The sequence below is a fragment of the Rhipicephalus sanguineus genome, chromosome 9 (assembly GCF_013339695.2).
Source record: "Rhipicephalus sanguineus isolate Rsan-2018 chromosome 9, BIME_Rsan_1.4, whole genome shotgun sequence".
In the NCBI taxonomy this organism is placed as follows: Eukaryota; Metazoa; Arthropoda; class Arachnida; order Ixodida; family Ixodidae; genus Rhipicephalus; species Rhipicephalus sanguineus.
Genome location: NC_051184.2, coordinates 66167022 through 66186569, shown reverse-complemented (window position 1 = coordinate 66186569; position 19548 = coordinate 66167022). Strand labels below are relative to the sequence as shown.

Here is a 19548-nt window from a genome sequence, read left to right as displayed (position 1 = left end):
ATATCGCTGCTTGTTGCGCATGTTCTAGAATAAGCTCGAGCGTTCGCGTCTTGCGCGCAATCTTAACAAAACGATCTACTAATCTCGTGAAGCTTCTCGAACACTGAGGCGCGGTTCGCGCTGAGCGTCGCTGGCAGTCTTTGTGGGCGAAAACGGAATACAACAAAAGTGATAATAAGGAACGCACGTGGCAATGCCCCCATCTGAAAAAGCATCGTCCCGATGCTTAAAACAGAACATGGGGGGGAGGGGTTACGGTCAATGCACGCAACAATAAATAGCAAAAAAAAAGAAAGTACAATAAACAATAATCGCAAGCAAGAAAGTACAATAATAAAGGTAAAGTACAGCCTTCAGATCACTAACGCGCGTAATACGGCTTGAGGCGCACGACATGGACGACTTCAGGTCGTGCACGGCGCCGCTGAGAGTTCGTAATGCCGTCAGGGACAACCTCGTAGTCGAGTGCGCCGAGGCGTCGAAGTACCTTGTACGGTCCGAAGTATCGTCGAAGAAACTTCTCACTAAGTCCCCGTCGGCGTATTGGCGTCCATACCCACACACGGTCACCGGGTTCGTATTCCATGTGGCGTCGTCGAAGGTTGTAGCGGCGGCTGTCAGTCGTCTGCTGGTTCTTAATCCTTAGGCGGGCGAGCTGTCGTGCTTCTTCGGCGCGCTGTAGGTAGGTGGTCACGTCGATTTTTCCTCGTCGGTCACGTTTGGTAACATGGCGTCGAGGGTCGTTGCCGGGCTCCGTCCGTAGACCAACTTGTATGGCGTCATCTGCGTCGTTTCCTGTACGGCCGTGTTGTACGCGAAGGTCACGTACGGAAGGATGGCATCCCACGTCTTGTGTTCGACGTCGACGTACATGGCCAGCATGTCGGCGATGGTCTTATTTAGACGCTCGGTGAGGCCGTTGGTCTGTGGGTGGTACGCGGTGGTCCGGCGGTGGCTTGTGTGGCTGTATTCCAAGATCGCCTGAGTTAGGTCAGCCGTAAACGCCGTACCTCTGTCGGTGATGAGAACCTCTGGGGCGCCGTGTCGAAGGACGATGCTCTCAACGAAGAACTTGGCTACCTCAGCGGCACTGCCTTTGGGCAGGGCTTTTATTTCGGCGTAGCGGGTGAGGTAGTCGGTGGCCACGGCGATCCATTTATTTCCGCAAGTCGACGTTGGGAACGGCCCCAGGAGGTCCATCCCGATCTGCTGGAATGGTCGCCGAGGAGGCTCGATCGGCTGAAGGAAGCCGGCTGGTCTTGTGGGCGGTGTCTTTCGTCGCCGACAGTCTCGGCACGTCCTTACGTAGCGAGTGACGTCGGCGGCAAGGCGCGGCCAGTAGTACTTTTCCTGTACTCGTGCGAGCGTGCGGGAAAGTCCGAGGTGTCCAGCCGTCGGGTCGTCGTGCAGGGCATGCAGAATTTCTGGTCGCAGTCCTGAAGGTACAACGACAAGGTAGCTGGCTCGGGCAGGAGAGAAGTTATTCTTTACGAGGACGTTGTTTTTCAAGGCAAATGATGCCAACCCTCGCCTGAATACTTTTGGGACAACGATGGTCCTGCCCTCCAGGTATTCAACTAGACTCTTCAGCTCCGGGTCGGCTCGCTGTTGTTCGGCGAAGTCGTCGGTACTTATGGCTCCCAAGAAGCTGTCATCATCGTGGTCGTCGGGCGGTGGTGGGTCGACGGGGGCACGAGACAAGCAGTCGGCGTCGGAGTGTTTCTTTCCGGACTTGTAAACGACGGTAATGTCGAATTCTTGAAGTCGTAGGCTCCACCGTGCGAGCCGACCTGAAGGGTCCTTCAAGTTAGCTAGCCAACACAATGCATGGTGGTCGCTCACAACTTTGAAGGGCCTGCCGTAGAGGTAGGGGCGAAACTTGGATGTAGCCCAGATGATCGCTAGGCACTCCTTTTCCGTTGTGGAATAGTTCGCTTCTGCCTTTCATAGCGACCGGCTAGCATAACTGATGACCCTTTCCTGCACAAGGACGGCGCCGAGTCCTACGCTGCTTGCGTCGGTGTGGATTTCCGTATCGGAGTATTCATCGAAATGCGCTAGTATCGGAGGCATCTGAAGGCGTCGTTTCAGTTCTTCAAATGCTTCGATTTGCGCCGTTTCCCACTTGAATGGCACGTCGGTCTTCGTGAGGTGAGTTAGCGGCTCGGCGATTCGTGAAAATTCCTTGACGAAGCGCCTGTAGTAGGCGCACAAGGAGAGAAAACGGCGCACGGATTTGGTGTCGCTGGGTGGCGGGAAGGCAGCAATGGCAGCTGTTTTCCGCGGGTCTGGGCGAACACCATCCCTGCTGATAACGTGACCCAAAAACAAGAGCTCCTCGAACGCGAAGCGGCACTTTTCAGGCTTCAAAGTGAGGCCGGAGGTCTTGATTGTTTCAAGTACAGCTTCAAGGCGCCGGATGTGTTCGTCGAAGCTTGAGGCAAACACAACGACGTCGTCCAAGTACACGAGGCACGTCTGCCACTTCAAGCCAGCCAGCACTGTGTCCATAACACGTTGGAATGTCGCAGGTGCCGAACAAAGACCGAAGGGCATGACCTTGAACTCGAAGAGGCCGTCTGGTGTTATAAAGGCCGTCTTTTCTCGGTCTCTCTCGTCGACTTCGATTTGCCAGTAGCCGGTCTTGAGGTCCATCGACGAAAAGTACTTCGCATTGTGGAGTCGATCCAGGGCGTCGTCTATCCGTGGTAGAGGGTACACGTCCTTCTTCGTGATTTTGTTCAGGCGACGATAATCGACGCAGAAGCGTAGGGTTCCATCCTTCTTCCTCACTAACACTACGGGAGACGCCCACGGACTCTTGGACGGCTGGATGATGTCGTCGCGTAGCATTTCGTCGACTTGCTTCTTAACGGCGTCCCTTTCTCGCGTCGAAACCCGGTAGGGACTCTGACGGAGTGGTCGAGCATTTTCTTCCGTTATGATACGGTGTTTAGCAAGGGGCGTTTGCCGGACCCGTGATGACGACGAGAAACAGTCCTTGTATTTCTTCAGAAGGCATCGGAGCTGTTGGTGTTGGCGGGCGGGAAGGCTTGGATTTACGTCGAAGGATGGCTCAGGCATTGCGGTTGTCGGTGTAGCTTCGTCAGAATCTGAAAAGGCAAACGCATCGCTGACAGCCAAGATTTCTTCGATGTACGCCGTGCCCCTGCTCAGGTGTCTGTATTCTTGGCTGGAATTCGTTAGCATCACGCTTCCTTTCCCTTCATACAGCCGAGCAATGCCTCTTGCGACGCAAATGTCACGGTCTAGCAGCAAACCCTGATCGCTCTCGATGACACCTTCGATGCATTCAGCCGTTTCGGTGCCGACGGGAATTATGATGCTGGATCTAGGAGGAATGGTGACTTGATCCTCGAGCACGTTCAGGGCATGTTGACATGGGTTCGTATCCGGCGGTGTCGCTTTCTCTGACGATAGGGTTATCGACTTGGTTCTTAAGTCGATGACGGCGCCGTGGTCACTTAGGAAGTCCATTCCAAGTATCACATCCCTGGAGTAGTTTTGTAGGATTACAAAGCTCGCAGGATAAGTCCGGTTGTTGATATAGTGACTCTCGCCGTGCAGACACCAATCGGCGTTATTAGATGGCCTCCAGCGGTCCGGATCTCGGGGCCTTCCCAAGCAGTCCTAACTTTCTTCAACTTTGCTGCGAACGGCCCACTGACGACGGAATAGTCGGCTCCAGTATCGACGAGAGCGGTGACGGTGTTGCCGTCGATCAGAACGTCGAGGTCACTAGTCCGCCGTCTTGCGTTGCGGTTACGTCGCGGCGTCGGGTTACGGCTACGTCGGTTTGCACCGCTGCTTCCGCGTTGCGTCGTCAGGTCTGCTTCCGGTCGCAAAGTTTCGTCTTCAGGACGTCGACATCGTTCGGCGTGCGGCGGGGGCTCGGAACTTCGTCGCGGTGTCGTCGTCGACGGCGGAGGATCTTCAGCATTTCGTCGTTCAGCAACCGCACCTCCACCGGTTGCTGCCCTTAGTTTTCCGGATATGGGCTAGGCGACCGGCCACGGTTTGGGCCAGTGTACTGCCGGCGGTGTGGTGACATGTAGCGGCCGGGCGACGGTGAGCGGGAAGGTCGTCGTTCTTGCCACTGTGTACCTGTGAGGTAGTCGTCGATGTCGCGAGGCCGTTCGCCTGGCTGCGGGCGCGGCGCGTTGACGGGGAATCCGCGTAGCCCCATCTGACGGTACTGGCAGCGGCGGTACGTGTGGCCGGCCTCCCCGCAGTGGTAGCAGAGCGGGCGGTTGTCGGGGGCACGCCAGACATCGGTCTTCCTCGGTGCGTAGCGCGGGGCATAGCGCTGGGCGACAGGAGGACGGTAGGGTGTCGGTGGTGGTGGCGGCGGCGGCGGCGTCTGGCGGCGGAACTGCTGCGGCGACGCGGCGTCTTGACGTGGACGAGGAGCGGGGGTGTTGCGTCGGGCTGCAGCAGCGTAGCTCATTGCTTGTGGCTCAGGCTGCGCTGGTTCAGGTGTTCCCAGAAATTGCTGGATTTCCTGGCGTACGACGTCGGCGATCGGGTCGACTTGAGGCTGGGAAGAGGGCAACAATTTACGCAGCTCCTCCCGCACGATAGTTCTGATGGTGTCACGCAGGTCATCAGATTGTAGCGCGTGAACCTCCCCGAAGGTCGTCGTAGGAATGCGGCGGTTGTACTGTCTCGTACGCATTTCCAGCGTCTTCTCGATCGCCGTTGCTTCCGTCAGGAATTCTTGGACGGTCTTGGGTGGGTTACGCATCAGTCCAGCGAAGAGTTCTTGCTTGACCCCTCGCATGAGGAAGCGGACTTTCTTTTCCTCGAGCATGTTGGGGTCAGCGTGGCGGAAAAGTCGGTTCATTTCTTCCGTGAAGATGGCCACGTTTTCGTTCGGATGTTGCGCCCGTGTCTCCAACAAGGCCGCGGCCCTTTCTTTTCGGACGACGCTCGTGAACGTCGCCAAAAAATTGCCGCGAAAGAGGTCCCAAGTTCGGAGTGAGGACTCCCGATTCTCGTACCAGGTCCTTGCTGCGTCTTCCAAGTAAAAGTACACGTGGCGCAGGTTGTCGTCGGAGGTCCAGTTGTTAAATGTCGAGACCCTTTCAAACGTCTCCAGCCAGGTTTCCGGATCTTCGCATGACGACCCGCGGAAGGTTGGCGGCTCCTTGGGCTGCCGGAGTAGGATCGGCGCAGGCTGCACGGGGTCGGTCATCGTCGCTGCTGTCGGTGTTGGGACTCGGGACTGCCTGGTTTGTTCGGGAAGGAGCCCGTGCTCTGGCTGTAGTCCCTTCTGCCTGTGGCTTGTTCGACGATCCGGGTTTTCTTTGCCGTCGTCCTCCTCGCGGCTTGGGCTTGGGTCAGCGCTTCGCGGGGGCGTCCGGATCATGGAAGAAGCAGCACCTCCACCAGATGTCACGTGGTCGTGACGTCGACGAAGACAGCAGTCGGCGTTTTCAAATGAAACTGTTTACTTGCCCGAACTTGTGGCCGGGAAACGGAAAGTTAATTTACAGCAATACACACGGTATGCACTGATAGCGGCGTACAGAGCGTCGACCGTCGATCAACTGACAAGTGGTGAAGCGCGTCGGCTTTTATACAGGCGCTATCGAACTTTCCAGCGATATCGCTGCTTGTTGCGCATGTTCTAGAATAAGCTCGAGCGTTCGCGTCTTGCGCGCAATCTTAACAAAACGATCTACTAATCTCGTGAAGCTTCTCGAACACTGAGGCGCGGTTCGCGCTGAGCGTCGCTGGCAGTCTTTGTGGGCGAAAACGGAATACAACAAAAGTGATAATAAGGAACGCACGTGGCAATATATATATAACTGGGGCAGCGTAAATTGTTAGATAAGTACGAATTGTGTGATCGTGTTGTCCATTGCCTTGACGGGAAAACAAAATTGAATATTTGTCCCGTGCGCATTTAATTTATTATCATCTTTTAATTTTTTTTTAATTTTCTTGTGCTTTTTTTACATCTCGCTCTTTATATCCTTGTTCTTTTCCGCAGTTGAAACTTCAGTTGAAAGTCAGCGCTTATTCGTCTGTCGTATTAGTTACTCTCCTACGTTCTTGTGTCCGCGCTGCTATCTGCTAATGCCACCCGCCGCTGGAAATAATTTCTTTGTGCTACCTTTTATCTATGGCTTTTCGAATTCTTTCACCTCTTTCAGTTTTTACTGACATCGCGTTTTGTCCTATTTTTTTTTTAAATAGCGTTTACGTTTCTCTTTTTATTCGACAGTGTGGCCAATCCCACTATATGAGCCAGTTTCCCCTAGCCGACAAACAAACAAACAAACTTCAGCACGGTCAACCAGCTTGTCCATAGAGTTGCTCTCACAATTAAGAAGAAGCTCGATCGCTATTTACAGCCACAACGATGCGTCGTGACAGTAAATAGCGTTGAAAATCAGTGTGTTTTTTTCTTTTTCTAAAATAGTCAAGGCCTTCAGCAAGTGCCCTCCCCCCTCCCCCGAAAAAAATTCCTGGCTACGGGCCTGAACGCAAGTAACGCAAAAGGCAAGTAACGGAGTTTATGGTGTCTTGAGTTCTCTCTTGTTACCGTGTTTGCACGCCCCGTCTATTTAACCAGTTTTTATACGGTGAATTCTCTATGGGTTGGTTTTCTTTTTTTTTTTTCGAAACACCGACGCAGACCAAATCAACGTTTATGGACCAAATTCCAGTTTCTTCTTGAGAAACGTCACTAAGTGCTATTTCGAAAGATATCGACGAAAACACGGGAACTGTCTTCAATATTTGAGCACGAACTTAGCTGTGGTAAGCGCAAAATCCATCCTAAGTGGGAAAATGCCAGTCACGGTGACGCGCTCTCAGTAACAAACGACGTAGGAAACAGCCGACTTACTTGATAATGATGTCACGAATCTCTAAGCACGATGATAGAACATTAGCGCGCATTGAAATAAATTAGGAAGCTTGCACACTAATTACTGACCTAAAACAGCTAGAAAGCGCTTCGTGATACTAGTTTTTGTCACGACAGCCATTCAAACACACATGGCGGTAGCAGGCGATGATGAAACTACCGCAACTACAGAGAACTAGAAACGAAACTAAACCAGCGCACTTTCATCCGGACCAATCCGGACTGAAAGCGACTGTTGACGTCATTGCCGTCCGTTTGGTCTATATAAAATACTGACTGAAGAACAATAAAAGAAATAGAAGAAACAAATATTATTGAATAATTTGATATTAAACGCTCACGTGTCAACGATATTGAAAACCTCAGTTAGAGCGCTGTCACGCTGTCCCCTTGGCAAAACCAACAGCGGCATCGTCATCTGCAAAATCGCAAAAAAAAATGGCGCGGTCTGAGCGATTGTTGTTGCTGTGCACATTTGCATCAGTTTGGCGGCAAAACACGTAAAAACATCGTGTGCCGCGCAACGTTTGATCATTTCCCGTAAACGCGTACTCCTTGCCTTCCTTTCACGCGTTAATTCGTGTTAATCACGGTCCGCAGTCGCGGCGATCTCTTGGTGTGACCGTTGGACAACTTGTGTGTGGCCTTGAGCACCTGACCCTGTGTTTGCTAGCAGCGCCGGCGTGATCAAACGTGATATCTTCACGTGCATCAGCACCGATGACGCCGTTAGGTACTCATACCGGAATAAGACATTCGACGAGCGTCAGCCTAAGTGCACTACGCCGAGTTTTACGCAGCATTACTATGACCGCATGAGCCGTTCGCTGTGCGAGTGTGACGCCACTCTTTGCAGGCTGCGCGCTTGTAATTGCTGTATGCTGGGACGGCGTCTGTTCAGATCAGCGTGCTTGGGAGCCCGGCTGAAGCTTCCCGTCGCAGTCAGCTGGCAACGCTAACGTCAACAGCGTCGTAGCGCAGTCATGCCGGGTAATCGCGGCGCCTGCGCGACGCTGTGCCGACGCATCGACCAGGACAAATGCCTGGCGCAGAAGCACGCCAAGTTCCGCAACCTGTACGACCTGTGCCTGTACAAGGGCGACACGCTACGCGAACACGGAGACTACGAAGCCGCGCTGGCAGAGTTTGAGGAGGTACGTGAGATCGGTGACCCTCTCTTCTCTCGCCAAAAGGTAAAACACTACAACGCCGTCGAGCATTCGCGTTTAACTTTGTCCCCAAACGAGATCGATTGGCATCACCTACGCGCATGAGTGGCAACGATATCTTTGATATTACGCTTCGTTCAAAGTATTAGTTATCTAAATTACAGTTGTGACCACGGCTTAATCTCCGAGGGGGTCGGGACCCGCCACTCCTATATATCAGCTTCCCTTGCCTTGTGATACATGAACATTTACGTGCACCTCTCCCCCTCTCATTCATTGATACATACATACATACATACACACACAAACATGCACACAAACAGTCCATGTAGGCTGCTCCTCTTCCATTCCTCGAACAATGGAAAACTTTCGGCACATTGCAATTGACATGTTCTGCATAACTCTTTTCCTTATGACGTGTTCTTAAATTCAGCTACTTGTCTAAAATTTCCAAGACATTCCTTCATTATCGTACATTGACTTGCATGTGTCTGGCTTTGACTTTTTTTTAGAATGTTTGTGTGTGTTCTATATTTTGTATCTGTAGTTCTAAGTTTGCGTTTCTTTTACCTTCTAATTTTGTTCTTCCCCTCTGCAATGTACAGCTACTCCGTTGGGTATTCTAATTAAGTAAATAAATACGTAAATGTGTGACAGAGCCGTGTATTTGCATCACATTCACCGGAATAGTGAATCTAATGTGTATCCTATGACCTCTTGTTCGTAACACTAGGCGATCGGTAAACATCACGCTAACGTCATGTTCGAGCCACCCAGGACAAAGGTCAATTTGCATTTTGTTGCCAGACACATCTCCATCAAATATGGCCCCATCCTACATGCTAACAGCGCGGTAGTCCTGGGTGCTCAAGCTTGCAGCTCTTGCACATTTTATAATTAGCACAGTTGAAAGCGTGACTGTCAGTGCACAGACTAGAGTATTCATCATGTGAGTACACATGCATACAGAGAGTAGAGATTGCGGAGGAAAAAAAAATATAAAAATAAGGTCTATTTCTCTATCATTGGAATGAGTCATGACAGGAAAATGAAACGTGTCCTCATGGTTGTAACATTGCTGGATGTCTAGAATTGCAAGTGTGCGAACTTAAACAGTGTCTACTGCAAAACATGGCAGAAGATCCACTGCACTTTCCTTTTGGGATCTATGTACAGCAAAGCACCTTCACCTCTTTCGGCTTTCTACCATCAACTGAGATGCATGCTACACAACGTATCTTCCTGGGTGCCTCTTCCACCCTTCACCCCTGTTAAATGCAAAACATTCGGACGAAAAGATGCGAACAGGTGCTGTCCTTCACCGTTAAGCACAAAATGTTTGGACAAAAAGACACGAACAGGCGCTGTCCATTTTGTCCAAACATTTCGCGCTTAACAGTGGTGAAGTATAGAGTACCAACTAGCTCGAACTCGCACGTTAAGTTATAGCTGTTTGACCCACTTCGTTTAGCAAGGTATGATGTCCGCAAAGTGGATGATCGCTTCTGACTGAACTTGCTCAGTGGCTTTCTTTAGGACGGCTATTATGGGAAGTGAATCCAGAATCCGGAGGTGCATTACGAGAGTGTTGCGCGGATGCTAGAAAACTAGTGTGCTCTTTCACTGACGTCATTTCCATGGTGGAAATGACATCACGAAGTTCTTGATGGAGGCCCGGCGTAGACACTTTTGTGTTAAGAATATGCAGCTGTGCTCATTCAAGTTGTCACATTATGTTTAACCATGAAAAGTTATTGAATATCACGATCAAGCCTGACTGGGATCAAGCTTGTTTATCAACCATGGTTGGCTCTGGGATGCAGCTTGTGAAAAGGAGTCAACAGAAAAATTCTTGTGTCGCTCAGCCTCAATTGCAATCAAAAGTGTCCCCATGATGCTGGCATAACAAATTTCTGGTGGCAGAAACTGCTGTCACAGTGTAATGCAAAAAATACAAAGGCAACATTTCTGTCTTTTCTGCAACTTGCTTTTAATTCTGATTATTTTGGTTATCTAAAGGGTCTCATTTGTTGTTATAGCTTTATGCGGCATTTTTTTCTTGTTCGTGCTACTTAAATTCATTTTTTTTTTTCACGAGACCATAATTATCTGCAATCACAAGCATTAGTTAGAAACCTTGCCATCAGCTAAAAAAAAATAATATTTGCTCTGGCACACCTCTGAAAGGTGGAACTGTGTCAGTTCTGTTCACTCACATGCACTCAGACTGTGCCGTTTGGTTTCAGCTGGCAAAAGTCTGTCGCAGCATCATTTTCTCCAAGCTTTTGCCTGCAACTCTAAATGTCAGTGTTACTCAGTGCATACTATTATACAGTAGAACCCCGCTGTTACGTTCCTCACTGCTGCGTTTTCCCGGCTGTTATGTCGTTTTCCGCCAGTCCCGGCATAGCTCCCATAGGATACAATGTATTGGGAACCCCGCTGTTACGTCGTAACTGTCGGAGCGTTCCGTATGATACGTTGCGAAGTGTGCTCGTAGCCGACCGAGTGACTACCGAAGAGAGCGGCCATGGTGCATTTTCACGCAGCTTAGCCTGGTTTGACCGTAATATTAGCCGCATGAGAGGTGCAAGCAACAGGATCTTTCAATTGATGCAAACAAAAGCATGGCCTTCGAGATTCGTATTGCAAAGATGGCGTCTATGACGTAATTGCTCGCGAAAGCAAGGCCTTCGAGATTGGCATTCACTTCTGCCATCGCGTTGGCGTAGACTCATCATCATCGTTATTTGTCGGAGGACGGGAGGAGTTCGAGCTGGTTGGAGCTCGCATGGTCGTGCGCGCGGTTCGCGGTCGGACTCGCCGCGCTGGTCGTGATTGCGTGTACTTAATTCTTTCATGCCTACAGCTGTTGGTGTTAAAAAAAATCACATACGTTGATTACATCTCTGTGGATGAGGCCGTCCCCAGCTCCGCGTTTTTATCCATCGACTGGATCGCGGCTGAGCGCGCCAATTTTCGTGCTGCTCGTAAGCATTGAAATAAAATTCTCTACCACTAAATATTTTGTCGCTTTTCCTGTTTTTCGGCTCTTAGGTTTCCCGTCTCTTACGTTTATTTCCTACGGTCCCTTCAAAAACGTATCAGCGGGGTTCTACTGTAGTCGATTACAGCCTAAGAAAAAAAGATGTCAGCTCTGCCCACAACCATCACTGTGCCTCCCACAGAGAATTTGCATAAATGCTTCGTCCAATAGCGTTTACTCATACTCCTGACATCAAGCACTTCTCACGTGTCTCAGGTAGTTGACTTTCTTATACAGACGCATGTTTGTGTCACTAGTTTTAGGCCAGAGACCTGAAAATCCTGGTGAATTTCATCAGAGAATCTGACATCGCTGCTCAGCCAAACGTAATGCTTTATGTAGTAACTACAACCTTTAACTATTAATATGAGTAGTTACATTAGCCGAGATAAAGTAGCTATGATCTAAGTGGGAACCAGCTAGCACAGCTGTCTTCCACAGGTGAAGGGCAAGCGCGCCACAGTTCTGTGGACAAAGCTAAAATTTTTTTTTTCTTAGATTGTAACCGACTATAGCTGTGGCTAGCCATGATGTTTGTGTCACTGACATAACTGGTGACTGCTGTTGGTTTGCGCAGGCTTTTCAAGTCTGCGAGGTGCTGCCAGACCCAACGCTACTCGACAAAGCCGAAGTGCACCGGCGACGCGGCGAGTGTCTCATGCAGCTCGAACGTTTCAACGAAGCCCGTGACAACCTCAAGAGCTACCTCAAGTTGGCTCAAGAAGCAGAATCGCACGTAGAACAGCAGCGTGCCCTTGCGACGCTCGGGCAGTGTTACTTCGTCGAGCACCAGACAGAGGCCAAACCGAGCAAACAGCTCATCGAGAAGGCCAAAACGGCGTACCTCAAGTCGCTACGAATCGTTCAACGCAACCTCGCAGAGAGCTTGAGCGAGCAAGAGATGCTCGTCATGAAAGGTCGTCTGATGCTCAACATGGGACTCCTGTACGATGCGGTTGAAGACCCCAATGCTGTCAACAGCTTCAGAAATGCACTAGTGCTGTTTATAAAGCACGGCGACTCCAAACAGGACCTCTGTCGATGCCTCTCGGCACTGGCCAACATTCATCTGAGGCAGGGAAACTCTGAAACCGCGCTGTCGCTGGCGGGACGCCTGCTCGACATTGGTCAAGAGGCCAAGCGGCCGGATATCAAGTGCGAAGCGCACCTGCTTCGAGGAGCGGCCATGTTGCAGGCAGGGGACCGAGAAGGAGCTCGCACAGCCTTCAAGCATGCCATGCGCCAGAAAAGCCCTATACAGGAGGACCACGAACGGGCCAGTCTTTGCGTGAGACTTAGCCAAGCACTCAGAAATTGGGACCTGGACCTCAAGGAGGCGAAAGATCCTGCCGCTCGTGTCGAGATTCACGAAATGGCCGGCGATGCTCTGGTACAATGCTTGCTATCCCGGCCAGCGCTAAAAGAATATGAAATGGCCGTTGAAGAAGCGCTGTCGTCTCCGGAAGCTATCACTCAAAAAAAGCTTGCCAATCTCTACGTCTCCCTTGCGGAAACATGCAGTGATATTCGGGAATATGATTCGGCCCTCAAATACTACCGCATAGAGCTTTCCCTAAGAGCTGATGAGCCCGATGAGGTGGCATCGACAAAGCTGAGCATCGCTCGTATTCTTCAGAAGACATGCAGCGAAGGAGCTCCGGAGGTTCTGGATGCTATTCAAGAGGCTGTAACATTGTCTCGGGCCGCAGGAAAGCCCTCTCTGGAGCTGGAGTCTCTAGAGGAACTGGTCGCCGTGCAGGGCAGCGCCGACAGTGAGGTTCAGGATAGGATGCAACACCTACAAGCCATCGTGGATGATACTGACAGCTCCACCCAAAGTCAGCAGTCGGGCCCTTTGTCTGACATCAATCTGGAGGACATATCGGAAGCCAGCGACAGTGATCCCGAATTTACTGATAGTGCACGGAGGCCCAGGAAAAAACTGGAGGAAAAGATCAACACAAAGGGTGAAACAAAACTTCACAAGGCCTGCATCGACGGCTGCTTGAAGAAGGTGAAAGAGCTACTTAGGATGGGCCACTCCGTGAATGTTCGGGACTACAGCGGGTGGCAGCCACTGCATGAGGCAGCAAACTACGGTTACCTAGAGATTGTGAAGTGTCTTGTAGAAGCAGGAGCTCATGTAAGTAGCCCCGGAATGAATGGTGTGACACCGCTACACGATGCTCTGGGAAACGGACACCTTGAAGTTGCATTATATCTGCTCGAAAAAGGGGCTCGACCGTCCGTGAGGACGGCTGAAGGAGAAAGTCCCTTGGACATTGTTCGTAAATGGAAACACGAAAACCAGTCGACGATGAGCCCCGCTGAAGAAGAGTGCCTGCAGAAAGTGGAGCTTCGGCTCAAAGAGGCCAATCCCGCAATTGATGACATTGCATTGTTGAGGCCCGCCAGTGAAGACGGTCCATGGATAGCTTCGCAGTCACTGAAAAGCAGAGTAAGTGGTCCCGCTCTGGTGAGGGAAGCAGACGACTGGCTCGAAGATGACCTTTCGAGGCCAAGGCCGAGATCAAGATGTCCAGCAGAACCAGAGTTGCCAGCATTGGTAACGGAAATGGACGACTGGCTTGAAGATGACATCCCCAAGTCGAGGTCCAAGACAAGTCTGATGGAACCAGGTTTGCCGGCCACGAGAAAACGAAACCGTTCATCTGAACAGTCATTCAGCTCAAAAGTCTTGCGTCTCGAGGAAAACGAGACGGAAGGAAACGTCACTGACGACAGCAATGGCGCAGAAGTCATTGACACAGCTGACAGTGAGGAGTTCGACGTGCTGCCTTCTGCAACATCCTCTGCCTGCAACGCGGCCGCTACGTCCTCTGGTTCTCCCAGCGCTGCCATGTCTTTACACTCGGGAGGTAACCTCTCAGTTCGAGTTCGAATACTGAACACGCTTTTTTTAGTTCCACTGCCCAGAGGTGCAGCTTCAGAAAGGACAGTTGGATGGCTGGCAACTGAAGCAGCTAAACGGTACCAGGATTTTCAAGGCATGCGACCTGTACTGAGAATAACGCTTCCCGACGGAGCGTTGCTCGATCCGTCGGACTGTATAGACACCTTATTGCACGGGCCGCACGCCGAAGTCGTTGGACAAGTGGAGTCCTGGGACTTGCCTCCCCTGGCCGAGCGCTACCGTTCTGAGTGCGACAGAAAAAATGTGTCGGCATGCACAAACCTTGCCACCATTCTGCAGCCCTGTGTCGACAGTGGGGACTTCTCGATTCCATGCTTCCACGTCAAGAACGTGGATTTCTTGTTTCGTGCCCTAAGGCACCAAGATCCTCTCCACACCCTCGACATCTCCGGTACCGTCCTGACCCCCACAGCAGTGGCGGCGTTGTGCGACTGCCTTGCCACACTGCGATCTCTCAATAAGCTTTCTCTCAAGTGCACGGGCTTCAGGCCGAGCTACCTCAGCACCGCTGTTCAGACTTTACAGAAGGCGCAGGCGGATTTGCTGTGCACGGAGCTGGACCTGAGCTACAATCCCATAGGAAGCGATGGAGGCTCAGCGCTGGCGGCACTTCTGGCACACGTACCTCAGCTGCGAGTTCTGCGTGTCGAATCTTGCGAACTCTCCGACCCTGGATTGTATTTGCGGGGCTTGAGGTTATTGGAAGTTCTTCACGTCGGGTTCAACCTCCTGAGTGCCGACGCCCTCAGCGCACTAGAGCCCGTGCTTGATGCGAATCCCCTACGACTGCTGGACCTCTCTGGCTGTTTTGCAGGTAACATACCCAGACTAGGAGAACTGCTGGTTAGCTTCCTGTCAAAGGCCAAGTGCAAACTTGCAGAGATTGGAATCGGTTGCTGTGGACTGACGGACAGCGACATAGATGTGCTGGGATCGTTGGGCAACAGCTCCCTGTGCAAGCTGGACATCAGAGCAAGCCCTGGCATCAGGCACGAGAGCGTTGAAAGCCTGTCGCAAAAGCTTGGTGGAGTGAAAATATCTTCTGATCACGGCACTTACGACTGCTGTTTATGATAACAAAAGTGCTTAGAAATGTGTATTTGTGCAACCTAACTGAGAAATTGTGTGATGTGCTAGTCATAGGTGCCGAGGATTGTGGGAGCCCTGTGTAGGGCATTGACATGTCATTATGTAAATTATTTCATTTTGTACTTTGGAGAGTCTACATCTGTCCCTTCAATGTGACAAAAAAAAACTTGTAAGTGGGGCTACTTTCTTGATGTCATTAAGACAATCAAGAAATGACATTTCGCTTCATGACATACCAGGGATGAAATACCACTTCGCTTCTTAATGTGAAGCGATATGTCATCCACAAACTACTTCCATGTTTTCTTGTGCCAGTGTTCTTTTTTTTCTTTTTTTCAGTGGAGATGGTGTAATATGCTTTGACATGTGTATACCCATGTACCTTAATATAGATGAGTGCATGAAATTCTTTTTTACCAGATCATTTTGTCATTCATAGCTTTTTTAAAAGCTTTTAGTTAGTGGCAGTTTTTATATATTTTCTGCATGATTTGGGTTCAGAAGAGGCAGTTTTTATATATTTTCTGCATGATTTGGGTTCAGAAGAATGGCTTTTTGTGTACAAACTGCATATAACTGAGTCAAGCGTATAAAACATTGAGTTTTGCTCAAGTCTCAGTGCTGTAACCACAATCTAAAGTCTTAAAAAGGGCTTGTTGCTGAGCCGGTTTGTTCATTAGCTGAGAAAAAATTGGTATAGCACAAAGGGGACTGGGACGAATTAAAGACACGAACTGACAGACATGGACGCCAACTTTTAGCTGTCTACTAACAAAAGCCACGCTGATTTATATAGGCTGCCGAACAAGGTAATCTCATTACAGAAATAGCTGGACAAACTAACAATTCATCATGATTTACAGGTACAACTTAAGATATGTTGATGACTCTCTTGTGCTTTTATATATACCCGACACTAGCACTGACGTTGCTGTCGCAGAATTCACACCTTTTTAACGGAGTCTGGTGGACTAGAATTCACTTGAGAATTGCCTCAAGACAATTACATTCAATATCTGGATATTAAGCTTAGTTTCACGAAGGACCACCTGTGCTGGATGTATAACCCTGGGACTAAGAAGAGCCTTTTGCCGTATGACAGCGCACATTTTAAACTTATCAAGAGAGGAATAGCTATCATGTGCCCACCGTCTTTTTACAGGATTTATTAATCAGATTAACAGACTGAAAAATGCTCGATTTCCTCCCTCCGTTATCACGGGCGTGTGTGAAAGCCTTCTGCAAAATCTGAAATGTGGCAATAAAGTGCAGATGCCAAAGAAAAAATGAGTATGCAGGTACCCTATGTTCACTGGCTCTCACACAATGTAAAAAAGATCACAGCAAGATATAGTGTGCGCACTGTTTTTTTCCCCTCCACGCAAACTAGCCAGGATTCGCCCTTTGATAGCGAATAAGCAGCTGGCTGCAGGCTCCAAAAAGCACGCCACACAATACATGGAGCGTGTTAGCAATGGGGTATACAATATTCCCTTAAGCTGTGCTAGGGTGTTTATCGGCCAAACGGGCCGGTGTTTGAACGATCCTGCAAGGGAGCACCGCTTGGCAGTCAGCAACAACATGGGCATGCATTTCGCATGCCAATGCAAGCGCTGTGGTTGTGTGCCATACTTCAGCCAAACCACATTTCTAAGGAGAGCAAGCAGCTGCACTGAAAGGGAGATGATTGAGGCATTCCTAATAAAAAGGGCGGGCAGTCAGTGCGTTAATACCCCATCACTAGATTTAAGTGAGAAAGAAGTGATTTTTTTTTAAAACATAGCCTCTAGACATGTCAAGTTTAGGTCGTGCGCTGCCCCTTTCGCCTCTCACTCGGGTTGATCCTCTTATGGACACGTGTTCATGTTTGCTTGCATGATTTTATAGCTCGGGGACGTGCAGTTTCCGGCACATGCCTCAACTCTGTTTCAGCGGCCCATGATGAATTGTTATTTCCTCCATGTTTCTATTTCTGTAACGAGATTACCTTGTTGGCAGCCTATATAAATCGACATCATTTCTGTTCATAAACAGAAGGAAGTTGGTGCCCGTGTCAGTTCGTGTCTTCACTTGGTCCCCGTCCTCTTTGCGCCATACCAATTTTTTTCTGAACTAATGTCTTCATTAGGAAAGTTCTGTGGATTGTAGATTTTTACAAGCATAAAAAAAGTTGGAATTTCACTTGTGCTCAAGGAAAATTTTGCGTTTGCACCTGAAAATGTTTCGTTTACGGCCTCAAAGCATTGACATTTATTCTTTGAGAACATTAGAAAACACTCACTGCATGCAACATATTAAAGGCACATGCACAGCACCACTATTTGCTTGTGGAGCTTAGTGAGACAGTGTCTAAGCTAGTTCAGACACTATTTCGAGCGTTAAACTTTACTCATGACCAACAGCTAGTTCTTACAGCTCAGCAGTGATTTCATTTAGACACAGAAACACCATCACTGCTTGTTCCAACACTAAGCTGCAGAGTTAGCTTGAACAAAAAAAGCAGTGATTGGCTCATTTGTCTCAAGGTTGTCCTTTTGAATTACAAGTTGCATTGTTAATTTTTTATAACCTTTATCATTGAGACGAACATGGCTTGGACGCCAGCACATTGTGATAATGGCAACACAGTAGCATCAAGGTCACGTCTGAGCTGCAACGAAGAACGATGAGAATGAAAAATGAAAAAGGTTGCTAGAAAATACAGCCCCTTGTTCCATAGTTCAAATGTCTCAATTGTTCAAGGGAAGTGGCGGGACTTCTTAATACTGGGATAAAACCCAGAGTTGAAGACAACGTGCACTGTCCTCTTCGTTTCCTTTGGCTTCATTCAGACTACATCTTTAAGGAACCCTGCAACACTTTTCCAGCATGGTCAGAAAACACTGCCGATTGGTAGTCGAGGCCCTTGAGAACACGCGAGCCAAACATTATAGCACAGCATGCGGCCTAGAAGTTACAATTCTCAAAGTCAGCTAGAAATCGCCCCTTCTTCTCTCTACAAATGATCATCATCATCAGCCTGTCTACGCCCACTGCAGGGCAAAGGCCTCTCCCATGTTCCGCCAATCAACCCGGTCCTGTGCTTTCTGTTGCCACGTTATACCTACAAACTTCTTAATCTCATCTACCCACCTAATTTTCTGTCTCCCCCTCACGCGTTTGCCATCTCTTGGAATCCAGTCAGTTACCCTTAATGACCACCGGTTATCCTGCCGACGTGCTAAGTGCCCGGCCCATATCCATTTCTTCTTCTTGTTTTCAACTACGATATCCTTAACCCCCGTCTGTTCCCTGACCCACTCTGCTCTCTTCCTGTCTCTTAAGGTTACACCTATCATTTTTCTTTCCACCTACGGAGCAGAAACCTAGAGACTTACAAAGAGGGTTGAACTTAAATTGAGGACGACGCAGTGAGCGATGGAAAGGAAAATGATAGGTGTAACCTACAAATGATACCATGTCCTCAAATAACTGAGCCATATGCCCATGGCTGTTGGCTGATTTCAGCATCGTGTGCTGCATAATTGCAGTGACCATCACGGAATGCCGCCACGTGCCCACTCGCGATCCGACTGAAAGTAAGCCGTGTGTTCGAAGAAAAAAAAAATGAAAAGGAAGTGCTCAAGGTCATGACGCGTGCTGACGAAGGGACACATCTTCTTGCCCCCATGTCATCCCCCTCCCTGCGTAGCTTTCAGCGCGCTTACTGGTACGAAAGGAGAGAGAATAATAATAATAATAATAGGTCCTTTATTTTTCATCAAGCATGGCAAATCGCATGGCAAATCGCTGTAACTCCACTTGTACTTGGTGGATTCTAAAAATTTTTTCCGGCAGTCGATTTGTGAGCAATAAGCTCTTTTAATGAAACCATTACACGATCATTTGTAAAAGTGTTGCAGGGCCCCTTTAAGAAGCCACGCCGTTTCCCTACATTGTGTACAACCAACCAGCCAGAAGTTCAATTTTACTAAGTGTCAACGGTGCTTGTATAAAGTGTACATAACTACAAGCGATGCTACAAAGCAAGTTCCTTTTTTTGTGCATGTGTTTGTCTTTAATATAGTCGACAGACTCTCGAAAATCACAAGTTATCTTATTCTTTTTTTTTGGTGCATTTGTGTTGTGTGACGAGCTTTACATGTCACTTTCTGCGATGTGCAGTGAAAGCGGTGTCACTTTGAAACTTGTAGAGAAGCACTAAAAGCAGTTTGAAGCAATCTAAGGTGTTGAGTTGCCCTTCTGAAAACATCCACATTTCCGTCGTGCCAAGGAGTAAGTTCGGTGCAGCGCACATTTAGGCAGTGGTCCAGGTGTTTATGGTCTGTTTGACTTTACTTCCTGCCTTCAGCCATTAGCTCACACAGAGTGGGCATCCACATTTGCACAAAAAAAGCTAACAAAGCAGCGT

At 49.3% G+C, this 19548-nt stretch overlaps 1 protein-coding gene across 1 annotated transcript; it reads left to right on the top strand.

Annotated features, from left to right (window-relative positions):
* The first annotated feature begins 7313 nt into the window (after positions 1–7313).
* LOC119405276 (tonsoku-like protein) lies at positions 7314–18875 on the top strand. The gene is made up of 2 exons (XM_037672088.2): positions 7314–8052; positions 11691–18875. The coding sequence occupies exons 1-2, from the start codon at positions 7882–7884 to the stop codon at positions 15120–15122; spliced, it is 3603 nt and encodes a 1200-aa protein (XP_037528016.1). The 5' UTR covers positions 7314–7881; the 3' UTR covers positions 15123–18875.
* The last annotated feature ends 673 nt before the right edge of the window (positions 18876–19548 follow it).